Below are 17,111 nucleotides of genomic sequence, written 5' to 3'. Positions count from 1 at the left end.
TTTCCCCAAATAGTATCAATATTAAATATTCCCCATTCTGAAAGCACTGAAAATGCTATGTATAGAGATGTCAAGTGGGTTTCTACCAAATGAAATATAGAAATGTCCATGGATTTCTAAAAAATGAAACACTGATCAAACCTCAAGTTCCTTGCATTCTAGGGCCAACGTGGTCCCAATGTGGGAAGGGCGAGTGGGAATGCACACTAAGCTACTCAGCAGCTGCTCAGTGGGTTTTTCACCAAATCATTTAAATAAATGAAGAGATCTGAGGGCCTATGAAGAAGAAAGCATTTCAGAGAACAAGTGGCCTTAGGAAAATGAGAGCGAGACCAAAGAGCAGAACACTAAATGAATCTGTCTGGAGAGGAGAGATGAACTCCTGGAGGGCACCAGGAGCCAACCCACATGACTCTAGCCAAGGTATAGATCCTAACAGTTCTTTGTCCCATGGGCAAATCCTCTCCTTCCTGGTGGCACAGGTTTGGACTGATTGATCTTTAAGATATAACTCAGCTTTTGTAAAAAAGAGCACACATCAAAATGTTTAATGCCTGCCCCGAGCAATGACAGGATGAGGGTGGTACAGAGGAGTCTAAGAGGACATGAATAGGTGAGAGGAGATACTGGCTCAAAGTCATTTTGGGCAGCATCTCGGAGGACAGGATTATGAAGATTCAGGAGAAAAGCAGCAGAATTTAACAATGAACTAGACATAAAGAATAAAATAAAACATCTAAGATTATTGAAGGTTTCTTTATACAGAGAACATTCCAGAATTGCAAGTGAAGAATTTGTATTTTAAAGTACATAGTACTTTAAAGTGTACAGTTCAATACATTCTCTTCATGCCTTGTCCTCACTTATTGAAGGAGGACTTGAGCTTTACCTGTACATCACAAACCACACAGGGAGGGCTCTGGGTGCGGTGTTCACCACAGCTGTCAAGAAACATGTATTATCAAAAGGGAAAGCTTGGCCTGGCATAGTGGCACACACAACTCAGGAGGAGGAGAGTTAAAGCCAGCCTCAGCAACTTAGCAAGGCCCTAAGCAACTCAGTGAGACCCTGTCTCTAAATAAAATACAAAAAAGGGCTGGGGATGTGGTTCAGTGGTTGAGTGTCCGAGTTCAATCCCCAGTGCCCAAAACAAACAAACAAAAAACAGGGAAAAGTTGCGAGAAGCAGCAGCCCATGGAGTTTTTTATGAGGGTACCTCAATGTCCCACCTGGGAATCAAAAGGCCTCTTCATCAAGCCTAGGCTCACACCATCTAACCAATGAGCAAGCATGATAAGCAACCCTGATTGTCTGATTCTATGCTTGCAAACTCCCCCACCCCCCAAAACCCTGACATCTTTCCTTGTATAACTTCACATGAAGCTATGCCTTTAAAATTCACAGATCTGAAGTTTCTTAATTTTTCAAAGATTAGCAAATAATTACTATCCTTAAATATGTAAATTTAAGTCGATTACCAAAAACATTTTGTACTTGCCCTGTTTACTTGTTCATAGGAGAGCTGAAGCAAATGGAATGAGAAATAAATTAGAATGAATTCTGAGCAGTTTATTCTCAAGTCATTACAGTGTTCAACCAGTTCAACATATAAAGATAAAAGACGTAACAGTAAACATTGGGAGGCACACATTCCCATTCTGAAAGAAGACAGGTTACACACACAGGAAAAAAAAATGCAGCAAATATTAGGGTATTCAAAGTAATTTTTTGACACTTCAGATGTGACATATTTACAAGAAAAGTGTAAGTTTTAAAATAATTAAATAATTTCCATAGACTTATAAAAGAATTGAGATAAATACTAGGAGACCCTGACAATCACAAGAACATTTTCCTATGCTATTGAACAAGGGTAGTTCTATAAAAAGTCCCAAAATAGAGCTAATATTTGCCACCATTAAATATATCAAATTACCAATACCAAAATATGCTAAAAGGAACATGCAATGTGGAAGCTGTACCAAAGAAAACAGCATCAAGCTCTTGAATATTGCAAAGTTCTATACAAGTTTTCTTAGGTGCATCCATGAAACAAAACTTCTTTCAAAAGAGCCATTAAAATGGGTAGGTCAGCAGAAAAAGTGTAATTATTTAAAACCTTTTTATTCTATCCTTTTCAAATGTAGGTGCAAAAGAGAAAAATCTAAATATAACTTTAAAAAATATTAGCTTATGAATAAAAAAAGGTGAGTGGTGCATTCTTATGCATTTGGATTTTTTAAAAATATTTTTTCAAATTGCAGATGAACACAATACCTTTATTTATTTATTTATTTTTATGTGGCACCGAGGATCAAACCCAGTGCCTCCCATGTGCTAGGCAAGCACTCTACCACTGAGCCACAACCTCAGCCCCTGCATTTGGATTTTTTAACTCATACTCTATTAATTCTAGTATTATGTATCTTAAGCTCTGGACCTTACCACACTAGTAGAAAATTTTCCTTCCTCTCAGACAAGAAGTCATCTTAGAAAATAAAAAGGAGAAATGGTGATATGTATGAATTCAAAACAAAACAGTACTGGAAAATGGTAAAATATAAAAATAGCAGCATGTGTAATTCAAGACTGTGTTCTTAAAGCAAATGTTTAAGACTGAACTGCAAAATGGCGCTTTCTCAAACTAGTCTATTGCAACAATAGAATTCTTTAGAGAGGTGCTGATATTTTTGACATCCCCATGATTAAGTGTATACTTAAAACTGTTTTTTAAAACATGTATATTGCACAGGTAAGTATAATACCAGCATTCTGGTATCTCTAACATAAAATGCTATATTATTTAACATATTAAGCTATGCTACTAAAAGTTTTATCTCAATGTTTAAAGCCAATCATGTAGGAATTTTGAGCATATTAATCTCAACATATTCTTAAACAAGATGGAAAAACACAGGCACTTGAATACAGGTTATTAGTAACAAAAAAGTAGAGGCCACAATTTCATGACTAAGGGCAGTTACGTTGTCACATATAAAGTTGAAGTCTTTCACCAATCCAAATATGGAGATGAGAAATATTTACAAAATTTTGTTAAGAAAATCAGGTATCTCCAATACTTCCAACCTAATGATCGTCACTGAACAAAAGCACTGACAGCTGCAAGTCCTAAGCTTTTTCAAACAAATATTTAAAATATAGTTTGAATTCTAATTCCCCCCCCCCCCTTTCTCCAGCCTAATACAACCCCCCATCCCCACCAAGGGTCTAAATCATATCTTCTGTGCAAAATTTAACACTCATCTCAAGATCCAGGGCATCAAAAATGGTTATGATTTCAAAATAGTCTACATTGCAGTATAAATTTTGCAGCACCACAGACATCATGAGCTTAAGAATCTTAGTCTGGCAATATTTCATTCAATAATATTAACCAATAATGATGTTTAAATATCAACATTTAATAGGAATCATAGTAGCATTTTTTAAATGACCAAAATCATTAATAAGCATTTTCAATGTTTATAAGTCGTTAAACATTTAAACTGTCAAAGTCACTAGGAAAAAAAATACCACACACACATTTTTACCACCCAAAGGAGAATACACAAAGCTTCAGATAGTTGATACGAAGACGATCAGCTTTTTTCCTTCTTTCTGAAAAAAATGACATTTCACTTGGCTACTCCCTAGATTCTTGGTTTACCAGCTTTCAAAGAGTACATCTAAGAGGCAGTATAATATATGCATTAAAACCCACTTCCCCCTTTATCATCTTTGGCTAGAAGCCTCATGAAGGACACTGAGGATGGATGGTGGTAGGCCCCTGCATGCTTCCATCTTACACATCACTGACTGGAAGGCTTGCATCATCCAAGTCCACGGGGTCACCATCTTTTTCCTGAGGGCCATTTTTACTTTGAGGTTTTAGCAGAGCTTGTTCAGTCACTTTGGAAGCTGGTTCTCTTGTAGAGATAGTCTGGACCTTGAAGTTCCCTGGCCTGACCTTGGCAAGAGATTCGTAAAATCCTCGCTTCTCCATGGTAAAGCTTGAGACCAGAGAGTTGCTGCGAGAGGCTGTGGAATGTGAGGTGGCTGCTGCTGCGGCACCGGCAGGACGGACAGTGTGTTTGGACTCTGAAGGACTGTGGGAATGCTCCTAGAAAGAGGAGTAATGGTCAGACACTGTCAATCATTGACAATAAGGTTAGTAATTCAGCGTAAGACTCGATTCTCTGAAAAACACACATACACGCACACGCAGCAGAAGCATAAGCCATGCAGGATAAATGCGCAAGTTCTTTCCCAAAGCAAATGCATTTTTAAAGGTGAGTTTAAAGCAATGACAGCCAACAACCATTTCTATTAAGAACCTAGTTCTGTCATCAAAGCTGAATTTGGCAGCTAATGACACTTTGAAGACTTAGCCAGCCTAAACCAGGATAGTGTTCCAACTGCAACTGAACTGTATTTAGAGGAAGCCTACCAGCTTTACCTTTTATTTAAGAGTATATTCTCAATTGACAATGGGAATTATCCCGTGTATTTTAAAAGATAAAAATACAAAGTCGTAAATTTCTCTGATAATCAGGAATCAAGATTTTTCAAATATTCTATCTTAACAATCTGATAAAATTTAGTTTGATTCCCTAAATTTCATTGCAACCAATAAGAACACGGTCTTTTCATCTAATTTCATGTATTTAGTTTTGAATGTTATATATTCATATGGTTTAAGATTTTAAAGGTAAGAAAGAGCATATAGTCATTTTTAAACTGGTGAAGTAATATCAATTATGAATTTTAAAATGCTTCTAACTAGATCAAATCAGAATATACCTTTAAACTTGACCATTCTAAGTGCATTGTGCCATATACTTCCTAGTATATTCTGTTCATTTATGATACCAGTGGCTTTGAAAACAAAGTACTACAAATTACAAAAACACAACAGAGTTCTATTACATGGCTGAATTTCACTAGATTTAAAATGCCATGCAAATTAGTTTATCCAATGTATATGCATGCAAGGCTTGTATATATTATTGGAACAAAGGTAAATTTCAAGTGCTGCAGTATAAAATATCTCAAAAAACATAAAATATAGAAATTCTTGTAGCAATTCAGTAAGTGAATTTTTAGAACCTAGCTTAATATCTCTTTACATTATTTAAGTTGTATTTTTTAAATCTTTTTAATAAATTACACATTCAGGGCTGGGGCTGTGGCTCAGAGGTAGAGCGCTTGCCCAGAATGCATGAGGCACTGGGTTGGATCCTCAGCACCACATGAAAATAAAATAAAGATATTATGTCCACCTATAACTAAAAAATAAACATTTTTTAAAAATACACATTCAACCTGATGACTGCAGTGAAAGTTTGTGTTAGTGTTGACAAAGTCAGTCATGACAACTGCAAAAGGCAGTTTAGTGAACTCAACTTTCTAAGATCAGCTGTTAAGTAGTGAGTCAGGCCCTCCACTAAGAAGGCACGTTTGCGTGAGAGCCCACATACGTGCTGCATTCACCAGTTCTTGATGTATACCTCTGTATACAAGGGTTCGACAGCCTTCTGGCCTGCCGCATCTGGAACACAGTGCAAAGCTAAGATTAGAGTTAACCTATACGTGGGAGAGGGAGGAAAAGAGAAAGTTGTGCTGACAGTGACAGCTAGATAGTTCACCTGCCCCCACCACAAAGCACAAAACACAAGCACCCTTCTCCAGCTTCTCCTCTTCCCAACAGACATTGTTTTTGCAGAGAATCTCAGAGTTGACTACTGAAAAGGTCACATAAAATGAAGGTAGTTTCAAAATTAACACCCACAAAAGTGACTTCTCAGACATTCCAAAAAGGATATAACTAGAATTTGCTGATCTGTAATTATCACCACCAGGACATTAAAAGACAACACTTCCAGGAAAAGTATTAAAAGTACAGATTACATATAATGAATCTAGATAATAAAAGCTATATATTACATACTAGACTACATTCTACCCTTGACAATGCAACACTTTAAGACACTACATTTTTTTTGGGCTCGGGATGTGGCTCAAGCGGTAGCGCGCTCGTCTGGCATGCGTGCGGCCCGGGTTCGATCCTCAGCACCACATACAAACAAAGATGTTGTGTCCGCCGAAAAACTAAAAATAAATAAATAAATTCCCTCTCTCTCTCTCTCTCTCCCTCCCCCTCTCCTCTCTCTTTAAAAAAAAAAAAAAAAAAGACACTACATTTTTTATTTCTCAGTAGAATTTGTATTTTCAGATGAGAGATCGGTGGCCAAAGTATTCCAAAGGAAAATACGTCTTATTATATAATTGAACAAGATATATAAAAGACATTACTACTTCTGAGTAGAATGTTTAGTTATTTCAATTTTATTATCATGCTACCACAAAAATAATTATGGTAGCTTTCTGAAGCAGGCTTTTATTTATTTATTTTTGGGGTACCAGGGATTGAACTCAGGGGCAATCGACCACTGAGCCACAACTCCAGCCCTATTTTGTATTTTATTAGAGAGAGGGTCTCACTGAGTTGCTTAGCACCTTGCCGTTGCTGAGGCTGGCTCTGAACTCATGATCCTCCTGTCTCAGCCTCCCAAGCCACTGAGGTTACAGGCATGCACCATTGCACGCAGCTTGAAGCAGGCTTTTAAATTAACCTGCTACAAAATAAACAAACATGAAATAGAAAATACTGAATGGGAGAACTAAACTATATTTAAGGTTCCAGCTTGGTCAGGAGTCTTATGGCATGCTAAGCCAAAAAATTAACCCCCAAACAAAAAAACCAAAAATGAAACAAAATGTTAACTGATATTAGAAAAGTAAAGAATAAATTGACTTTCACAAAACTGTGTAATGCTGGAACTAAAGGTGCCTTTCGTGATTAGGCCACATTCCACACTAAGAGTCTTTCAAATTATACCAAATCTAGACCTAATGACAAGTTAAGAATTGCTAAAACAAAGCAAGGAAATGTCTATTCTTTCATTGCCCTGCTTGTGCATTTAACACAATACAATGCACAGAAAGTTAAGTATATGTAACACTACAAGGAAGCATTAAATTAGAAATGCATTATTCTTCGCAAGTCTAATTGGTCTAAAAGTTAACATGCAAATAAATCTAAAAAAAAAGAAAGAAAGAAACCAAAGGGATTAGGGGGAGAGGAAGGAAAACAATTCGACCGGGTGCGGGGGACCTGTGGGACTGTCACCCCAGAGAGTAGGAAACCTACAGAAGATGCTGATCTGCCAGGTCCCCGCTGTGCTACAATGGCGCCAGAGACTGCTTTAATCCAACTGTGCATCTCTTCAGGGCTATCAGCCTAAAGGAAATAAAGGATTCGGTTAATTTTTCCTCAATATGTACCTTCTACTTCCATAAATCCAACATATTTATTTTGGTAACTTGTACTGCCACCTACAAAATCATTATCTAAGACAATGGTTTCCCAAAATTTTGGAAACAAACAAACAAAATATATATATATATATATATATATATATATATATATATATATATATATAATATATGTATGTTATAGGTGAACACAATACCTTTATTTTATTTATTTATTTTTATGTGTGCTGAAGATTAAACCCAGTGCCTCACACATGCTAGGCAAGGACTCTACCACTGAGCTGAGCTATAACGGGAGCCCTTGGAAACACTTTTTGGGTGGGGGGGCGGGTACTGGAGATTCAATCCATGGACACTTAACTAGAAGCCACATCCCCAGCCCTTTTTAATATTTTATTAGAGACAGGATCTTGCTGAGTTGCTTAAGTCCTTGCTAAGTTGCTAAGGCTGGTTTTGAACTCTCAATCCTCCTGCCTCCCAAGCCACTGGGATTACAAGTATGTGTCACTGTGCCTGGCAGAAATACTTTTTTAAACCAGGTTTTGCTGGGTAAGTTACTATACCAAGACATAAGTTGAGAACTAATATTTTGAGATCAGACACATCTAAAAGGGTCCATAATGAATACTTCTGGAAATAAAATAATAAAAGGAAGAAGTCAAAGAAAGCCCTTCTTATTTTGTTCTTTCAATATGTACATAGCTGTCATTTAAAAAAAATTTTGACATCATTTTACATATTATTTTTCTAGAAATAATTTTTAGTAGTACTATTTAGAAGTCATATTCCAAAATGCCATATTCCTTGATAAGTACTTAGCTTACTTAAGTTGGCAACAGTGGCGCACAACTATAATTTCAATACTTTGAGATACCTGAAAAACACTTAGTTATTGGGATTATAGACATAGTACCACCACACCTGGCTAACAAATATTCTATTAAAAACCTTTCTATGGGTCTGGGGATGTGGCTCAAGCGGGTAGCGCGCTCGCCTGGCATGCGTGCGGCCGGGTTCGATCCTCAGCACCACATACAAACAAAGATGTTGTGTCCACCGAAAAACTAAAAAATAAATATTAAAAAAAAATTCTCTCTCTCTCTTTAAAAAAAAAAAACACCTTTCTAGGAGGCAGGCGTGGTTGCACACGCCTGTAATCCCAGTGGCTCGGGAGGCTGATAGAGGATTGCAAGTTCAAAGCCAGCCTCAGCAAAAAAAGTGAGGCACTAAGCAACTCAGTGAGACCCTGTCTCTAAATAAAACACAAAAAAGACTCGGGATGTGGCTCAGTGGTTAAGCACCCCTGGTACCAAAAAAAAAAAAAAAAAAAAAAAAAAAAACCTTCTAGGGCTAGAAGTATAGTGCTTGCCTAGCATGGAAGCCACTGGGTTCAATTCTCAGCACCACATATAAATAAATAAGTATATAAATAAATAAATAATCTATGATTTTCAAATAAGTACCTTACCTGTATGTAGAAAGTTCGAGACGTTGTTACAATTTCAAACAGGTTGTCCCTCATCATTATATCACTGTTACCAAAAAAAAAAAAAAAAAAAAAAAAAGTTGTATTTAAATAGCAGTTGTTGGGCAGTTTTTTTTTTTTTTTTTTTTACCTGTTTATAATCTGTGCCAAGTATGTGTCAACAATTATATATCACAGGTAAAACTGATTTACAAAAATCAGTTTTTAATTCAAACCATTTATTTTGGGTATTTTTGCAAAAATTTTTACACATATAATTTTAATAAAGCATCTAACTATGAAGAAATGAATTTTTTTAATTATTTTTTTTAGTCATACATGAAGAAATGAATTTAATATACCAATTTGTCAAATCTGATGGCATAATTATAAGTTGCTCATATTAATTTTTTCCTTTCTCATTAATAAGCTATTCCTGAACTTTTAGTTTTTAAAAAATAAACAAGATATTTCAATACTTTTGAGATTTTTTGTGGGGGAGGGGACCATTGATTGAACTCGGGGATGCTTGACCACTAAGCCACATCCCCAGCCCTATTTTGTATTTTATTTAGAAACAGGGTCTCACTGAGTTGCTAAGCACCTTATCTTTGCTGAGGGTGGCTTTAAATTTGTGATTTTCAGGCCTCAGCCTTCCAAACCACTGGGATTGGAGCCACTGGGATTACAGGACTGGGCCACTCCAATACGCTGGAGAATTTCGAAAACTTTAGCAAATTCCAACTATAAAAAGTTAAAGATAAGCCAGGCGCAGTGGCACAAGCTTGTAATCCCAATGTGGGAAGCTGAGGCAGGAGGAACTCGCATTCACAACCAGCCTTAGAAATGGCAAGGCGCAGGCTGGGGTTGTGGCTCAGTTGTAGAGCGCTTGCCTAGCATGTGTGAGCCACTGGGTTCAATTCTCAGCACCACATATAAATAACTGAATAAATAAAGGCCCATCAACAAGTTAAAACATATTTTTTAAAGAAAGAAATGGCAAGGTACTAAGCAATTCAGTGAGACCCTATCTCTACTTGAGTAGATGAGGAAGGAGGACTGAAAATTCAAGGCAACTTGGGTAGAAAGAGACCATCGAAAATAGAAAATAAAAGGGCTGGGATATAATTATGTAGTACCGAGCCCTGGGTTCAATTCCAATCCTCCTCCCCCTGAGGGGGGGAAAAAAAAAAAAAGAACCCACTAGAATAGAAATAAACATAACCTGCAAGCACGTCAATGAAGCCAAGGCAGTCCTGTCTTAATAAGCTATGCCAGTGTCAAGTCTGAGCACTTCCTTACCTTTGCTTACACTCTTGAACTTTATGAACCTCTTTAAGTGGTATTACGCGGAGAGGTTCCTTTTCCTGGCAAAAAAGCAAACAACAGGTGTATGACATTTATCTTTATCATCCCTCCGAGGCTTAGTTGTCTTATTTGGAGATTTGTTTATTTTCATGTGGAGATCTATGTGAAAATTATGGTTCTTTAAGCCCATCTAAGATATAACTATACCTTTTTAAACCACCGAGCATCAGAACAGCTCAAATTCTCTACCCTTCTATGTGTGTTGTTTGAAACAAAGCTTCCAGGCTTAATGAGTATCACTTATTAAAAGCCATGAACCAGCAGAGTTGGTCTTGGAAGGCCCACTGTGTATAGTAAGTGAAGCATGCTACCTCCTCTTTTGGAATGTCACTTTGACATATAAGGCACCTGAGCAGTGAACATTCAGTTTGATGTAAATCTATCATTTTACATATGTCACTTTTATATAAATACATTATTTTAATATGTACCATTTCTTGGAGTGCCAGGGCATCTACCAGACTTTTATATGTGTTACCTCACACTTTCCACAATCCTATATACACATGCTACTATTCACCTGAGAAAACTAAGGATTAGGCATGCTACTAAAACTAAATATAAAAATATAAATGTAAGATAACTGGTTTCTAGTAGGATAATATTGATACTATACATTCCATTAAAATACTATATCCATATTTCACTGAATATGCTACCATGAGATTAAGACATAACATTATTTTATGTAGCACCAAGAAATCAAATTTTCAAAGTTTTTTACAAAAGTTTTATTTTGAAATAATTTGAGACTACAGGAGACTTACAAAAATAGTACCAAGAATTTCTACATACCTTACACCTCATTTCTAAGATATTAATATTTTCCACTTGCTTCAACACTGTGCATGTGTGTATGAATACATATGTTGAGTATACTTTCCTGAAATGTTTGAAGTTATAGATATGATACACTTTTCTAAATACTTCAGTGTATTTTCTTTTTCTTTTTTGTATCTGGGACTGAACCCCTAGGCACACAACCCCTGAGCAATATCCCAGTCCTTTTATTTTGTTTTGGTTTTTTTGTTTGTTTCTTTTGGGTACGGGGGATTGAACTCAGGGGCACTCAAACACTGAGTCACATCCCCAGCCCATTTTTTGTATTTTATTTAGAGACAGGGTCTCACTGAGTTGACTAGTGCCTTGCCATTGCTGAGGCTGGCTTTGAACTTGCAATACTCCTGCCTCAGCTTCCCGAGCTGCTGGGATTACAGGTATGTGCCACCGTGCCCAGCTGTCTCTGTTTAAACATTGAAGAAATCATGAATTTACACAAAACTTGAAAAGCTAGCACACATACACAAAAAGTTTTTCCTAAGTCATTTCAGAGTTAGCTGCTGACTTGGCTTTCACACTACCTCTGAGTACTTTGGTGCTCATTTTCTATAAAGACATCTTCTTACATAATCACATTATAGCCAATAAGTCAGGACACTGTCCCAAAATGTATGGTTTTTTCCCCCGGTCCAGGGATTGAACTCAAGGGCACTGGACCATTGAGCCACCTCCTCAACCCTATTTTGTATTTTATTTAAAAACAGGATCTTACTGAGTTGTTTAGTACCTTGCTTTTGCTGAGGCTGGCTTTGAACTCTCCAGCCTCCTAAGCCACTGGGATTACATATGTGTGTAATCACACCCAGCCTCAAATGTCTTTTATTAGAGCAAACGCACTCTATTCAGAATCAGACTACATCTGCGCCATCTCACTTTTCCTTCCCTTAGTATGAACAGTTCCTCCTCCTTTCCTTGACTTTTATAATCTTGACATTCGTAAAACTAAAAAGAGTTATTCTGTAGAATGTTCTTCATTTGGGTGTGTCTGGTGTTTTTTCATGATTAGATTCATATTATGCATATTTGGCAAGAATATCATAGAAGTAAAGCTGGGTCCTTCTCATACCATCCTGTCGGATGATAAGTGATTTTAATTTTCTTATTTAAAAAGTTCATTTGAATCATTTACCTGTCTGATTAAAGGGTTTTCTGCCAGTTTTTTTCACCATAAATTTGCTCTTTTCCCATAAATAAGTATTCTGAAAATGTAAATATCACATTCCTTACTATACATACAAATCATTTACCATTCAACCATTTATTTATATATATATGTATTCCTACTTTATCCAGTGAGCTATAACCTGTTATCCTTATTATTCATTTTGATGCTCTCATTGTCCCAAATTTGGTGAGAGGGAATGTTTTCAAAGTGGCTCATGGGATGAGCACTGAATATATAATAAAAAGGACTAGGGATATGGCTCTGTGGTAGAATGCTCTGGTTTTTGGTTTCTTTCTTTCTTTATTTAAGGTGGGGGGGGAAGGGAAGGAAGTGGCTTTTGGGTCTTTTTACCTGTCTTTATCATTCTACAAGTACTTCCTTTTTAGTTGTAAATGGACAGCATGACTTTATTTTGTTTATTTTTATGTGGTGCTAAGGATTGAGCCCAGGGCCTCACACTTGCTAAACAATGCTCTGCCAACCCTGAGCTACAGCCCCAGCCCCTGAGTACTTGCTTTCTGATACAAGACATTCCATGCTCACCTTCCATTTATTTCTCTTATCCCACTCTATAATCTGCTATTTCTCTTTGGAAACCATTTCTGAAATGATACTTTTCTTGGGACACAGAGCTAGGGAATGCATTACACACACACACACACACACACACAATACATTTAAATCCACATCTATCTCAGTGTGCTAAGTTATGCCAGATTTATCCAATTCCAATCTAAGACCAAAATTTTGTCATTTTTCTTATTTGTCCTTCCTTGGTTTGACAGAAACTTGGCTTCCTTTATCTTTAATATATTTCCCCATTTTATCCTTTTATGTTTGTAACCATTCTCCCATCTCTGCCACCATCTTCTTCCCCATGAGGATGACACTTTCCTCTCCCTACTCCATGCTGGGCTATCCCTGAAAGAGGACAAACTCATCCTGTGTGATTGCTGACTGCCCACACCAAGCTATGCTGACTACTCCCTCTTTTCTACAGCCACAAAAGCTTCCTAGAAGAGCTGATAGCTGAGATGACACTTAAAATAGTCTCTTCCTATTTTCTAGAGCACCACTGCCATATATAGTAGTCACTAGTTTTGTGTAACTATGTCAATTTTAATTAATGAAAATGAAATAAATTCAGTTTTCATTTTAAAGTAAAATGAAGTCAATTCCTCAGCTCAGTAGGCACATTTCTAGCACACAAAAGCCACAGGCAGCCACTGGTATGGACAACACAGATATCAAACACTCCCAGCTGTGCAGAAGGTTCTACAGGAATAGTGCTTTTCTGGTGCCTTCATTCAAATAAAGAGCCTGGTTCCCCTCAACAAGAAGAGGTACAGAATTGCATTAATTTATGCAACCATCAATTGCAGGATTCAGGTCAGCTGACAACATTTTAAATAAGGATATCATTCAAACATGTGAGAAAGGGAATCTCAATTTCTGATTCTACCTTCAGATAGGAGAGAAACACCTTACATAAAACAACTTAAGAGTTGATCTGAAAAGATAAAGAAAATATCAGGAGAAAGCAGAAATACAAGGTGTTGTTAGCCTGCAGGGACAACCCTTCAGGAGGACATCTGTAGACAATTAAGTTTAGATCTTTCACGGTGGAAAATCTCTTTGATGATATGACATTTTCATTTAAGATGCATTTAAGAAATATACCATTGGGCTGGGGTTGTGGCTTAGTGGTAGACCACTCACCCCAGGCCCTGGGTTTGATCCTCAGCACCACATAAAATAGATAGATAGACAGATAGATAGATAAAGGTGTTGTGTCCATGTACAACTAAAAAATTAATATTTAATAAAAAAGGGGGTCTGGAGTTGTGGCTCAGTGGTAGAGCGCTTGCCTGGTATGTGAGAGGCCCTGGGTTCAATCCTCAGCAACGCATATAAATAATAATAATTTTTTAAAAAGGTCCACTGACAACTAAAAAAGAAAAAAAGAAAGAAATATACCATTAACCAACAGTTTCATAGTAGAGTAAACTGAACTTTAGGTGCTTCTCAAAACTAGAAGCAGCTTATTCTAAAAATAGAGAACGCACAAAACCATACACCACCACACTGTAACACTTCTCAAGCATTTTTAGATGCAACATTTATGATGTAGCAACATACCAGTTCAGATTTAAAGTAGCCTATTGTGTTTTCATCCAATTGAAAGTATCTTCTCTTCCAGTTTTTCATCTACCAGAAATAAACACAGATATAAGATTTATTTCCAAGAATGTCAAATGTTAATCACTACTTACTCATTCCACTATAAACCCCCAATGAGAAATGCTAAGGATTAAAACACCTCACTACCTTCCCCCAGTGAGGCAATATATGAAACACTGGCTCTCTTTTGCTACCCAGGACTTGAACTTCTGGTTCAACTTTTGGTGTCTAGATTTCAGCTTTTATTAATGATTTTATGATATTTTATATTTTTAATGCTCTAAAAGAGGCACTTTTATTTCCTCGTCATCCCCACAAAGTAAACAGCAAGCACAGGAAATGTTATTAAACCACTGGGTTTCTCTATCTATAAATAAACAGACAAAGAAACCATCTATAAGTATTTTACATGTAGTAGCAAAGCAATAAATACTTAATTCATGAAATAGTTAATGATAAACACACATTTATATATATTTAAATATTTTTACAATTATTTTTATTAATGGGTATACTGAAATGTCTCTAAATGATATTTTGGACTTGGGAGTAAATCAAAAAGGAATCCCTCATTAACACACAACAGAGCATCACGGCTTGGTGACGATTCTGATTCTACCCCTAGACACTCTATAGGGAGAGACCTTCAATCATCGCCTTCATTTCCCTGCACCTAGAGGAAGTCAAACAGAGCTGGAAGAACTTTCCCTGGGCTGACCTAGGGGAATCAGAGTTGCCAGAAAGGGATAAGCAATCAAACAGAATTGCCAAGAGAGTTGCTGGTTTGTTTTTTCCACCTCTTCTATTTTCAAATTGTAAAGTTTATTTTCTCATGCAATTCTGAAAATTTAGCCCACACAGAAAGAATAAATTAAAGAAAAGCATTTTGAATCCTTAGAAATACTGGTAAGTTTATACTTTCTACTTTCTATTGGCTGCCACTTTGCACTAGAGCTCTTTCCCTCACCCATTCTAGAGGATAGAGAGTATCAACAGAAAAACTTTGCAAAATAAATTTAAACTGTTAAAGGCTCATTTAAACTGAAGGTTAATGGTAATAGGCCTTAATTTACCCAACAACCCTTAGACCAAGGAAATACTACCATTACATTTCAAACATAGAACAACCCCTGCTCTAGGTCCTAATGCCCTTCCCAGTATGCTAGTCTCTACTTTCATAAAATAATGCAAACATTCTAAATGTTAACTTGCAAGTTTTCTAGTACATTCACATTTTCATAATCTCACACATTTTATTAAGTTACTCACCACTGCTCCTTGTTTTACACAATATCCAGCTTTGATAACGGCACTGTCAGGAGGTGGTTTTGGAGTAAAGCAAGGAAGATGGCTTTGTGATCGTTTCAAATTATTTCTGTCAACACTCTCGCCACATTCATTTACTTCTTCTTTCTAAAATGGAACAAAAGAAACAAATTTTCTTGCATGTTTGACTTCAAAGCATACTTTCATTTCATATTGTTATCCTAGTAGAAAATCTTCGTATCTACTGTAATGCAGTAGGAACACAGATTTTGAAGAGAGGAATTTTCTAATAAACCCAGGATACCTAATCATATAATCATAATTTACCTTTTATTGATTAAAACACAAATTTCCACTTCTGTGAGTCTACAAAGTCTTACTAATGCTTTTATGGGGGACAGGTAACTCAATATATGTATATGTATATATATATATATACATATACATATATTATTTTTTTAACTTGTTGATAGACCTTTATTTCATTCATTTATTTATATGTGGTGCTGAGAATAGAACCCAAAACCTCACACATGCTAGGCAAACACTCTACCACTGAGCTACAACCCAGCCCTATAATGTCTTATTTTGAAATAATTATACAAATTCTTGATAGGAAGTTTATCCCCCTCACCAAAAATGTACAAGACATCCTCTGACCCTACAACCAGATTCCCCCAATAAGAAAAGTGTATAACTATAGATTACATAACTAAAACCCAGAACAGACACTGGTACACCTATAAACCTTATTCAGAGCTTACCAGTTCCATAGGTACTCATTTGTCTGTGTGCACATATAGTTCTACTCAATTTGATCACATGTGTAGATCTGTGTAACCACACCACAATCAAGATAAAGAAGGCTTTACCCCTTTAGAGATCCCACCCCAATCCTTTTGTCATTTATCTGTTCTCTTTGTCTGTAATCTGACACTTTGAGAATATAAGTGAAATCAGGCAGAAGGTATTCTTTGAAATTGATTTTTTTTTCCACTCAGCATAATTCTCTGGAGATTCATCTAGGTCATTCCTTATATCAGTAGTTCAACTCTTTTTGCTGCTGCATTCTATAGTATAAATGTACTGTACCAGTTTTTTAACTTTTACCCATTTACCCATTAAACAGCATGTTCTCCTAGCTATTAGGAGAATTAGGAATAAAGGTACTATAAACATTTATGTAAAGCTTTTTATCTGAACATAATAATCCATATCTTTAGGATAAATGGTTAGGATTATGTTGTAGTTTGAATCTGCAATACTTTCCACCCCAAAGGCTCGTGTGTTGAAGGCTTGGTCCCCAACACAGCAGTATTCAGAGGCAGGACCTTCAGGAAGGTGATTGGATAATGAGGGTTCTAACCACTTCAGTGGACGAAGCCATGGAAAGATTCATAATCTGATGGCATTACTGGGAGGCGGTAGAAATTGCAAGAGGTGGGGCCTAGCTGGAGGAAGTGGGCCACTAAGGGCACTCCCTGGAAGGGT

The 17,111-nt window shown here is 36.6% G+C and overlaps 1 protein-coding gene and 1 non-coding gene across 6 annotated transcripts in view; one reads left to right on the top strand and one right to left on the bottom strand.

The window, feature by feature from the left end:
• Positions 1-1,548: 1,548 nt before the first annotated feature.
• The window catches only part of Plekha1 (pleckstrin homology domain containing A1), a 61,318-nt gene continuing 45,755 nt past the window's right edge, over positions 1,549-17,111 (bottom strand). For 3 of the 5 annotated variants that reach the window (XM_046448825.2, XM_058580723.1, XM_046448828.1), the window contains 6 exons: positions 15,624-15,767; positions 14,313-14,381; positions 10,103-10,167; positions 8,804-8,867; positions 7,211-7,300; positions 1,549-4,120 (listed from right to left, as the gene is read on the bottom strand). In XM_046448825.2, the coding sequence (XP_046304781.1) occupies positions 3,803-4,120; positions 7,211-7,300; positions 8,804-8,867; positions 10,103-10,167; positions 14,313-14,381; positions 15,624-15,767 (750 nt within the window). In that variant the 3' untranslated portion in view covers positions 1,549-3,802. Of the gene's footprint in view, positions 4,121-5,477; positions 5,549-7,210; positions 7,301-8,803; positions 8,868-10,102; positions 10,168-14,312; positions 14,382-15,623; positions 15,768-17,111 lie in introns of all 5 variants that reach the window. The other 2 variants (XM_046448826.2, XM_046448827.2) reach the window with 2 other exon arrangements.
• Positions 14,011-14,083, top strand: Trnat-ggu (transfer RNA threonine (anticodon GGU)). The gene has a single exon. It is a non-coding gene; the product is annotated as a tRNA-Thr (tRNA).

The sequence above is a fragment of the Marmota monax genome, unplaced genomic scaffold (assembly GCF_021218885.2).
Source record: "Marmota monax isolate L192 unplaced genomic scaffold, Marmota_monax_Labrador192_F-V1.1 WCK01_AAM20220418_F8-fsc00076, whole genome shotgun sequence".
In the NCBI taxonomy this organism is placed as follows: Eukaryota; Metazoa; Chordata; class Mammalia; order Rodentia; family Sciuridae; genus Marmota; species Marmota monax.
This window is presented reverse-complemented; position numbering and strand designations above follow the sequence as displayed.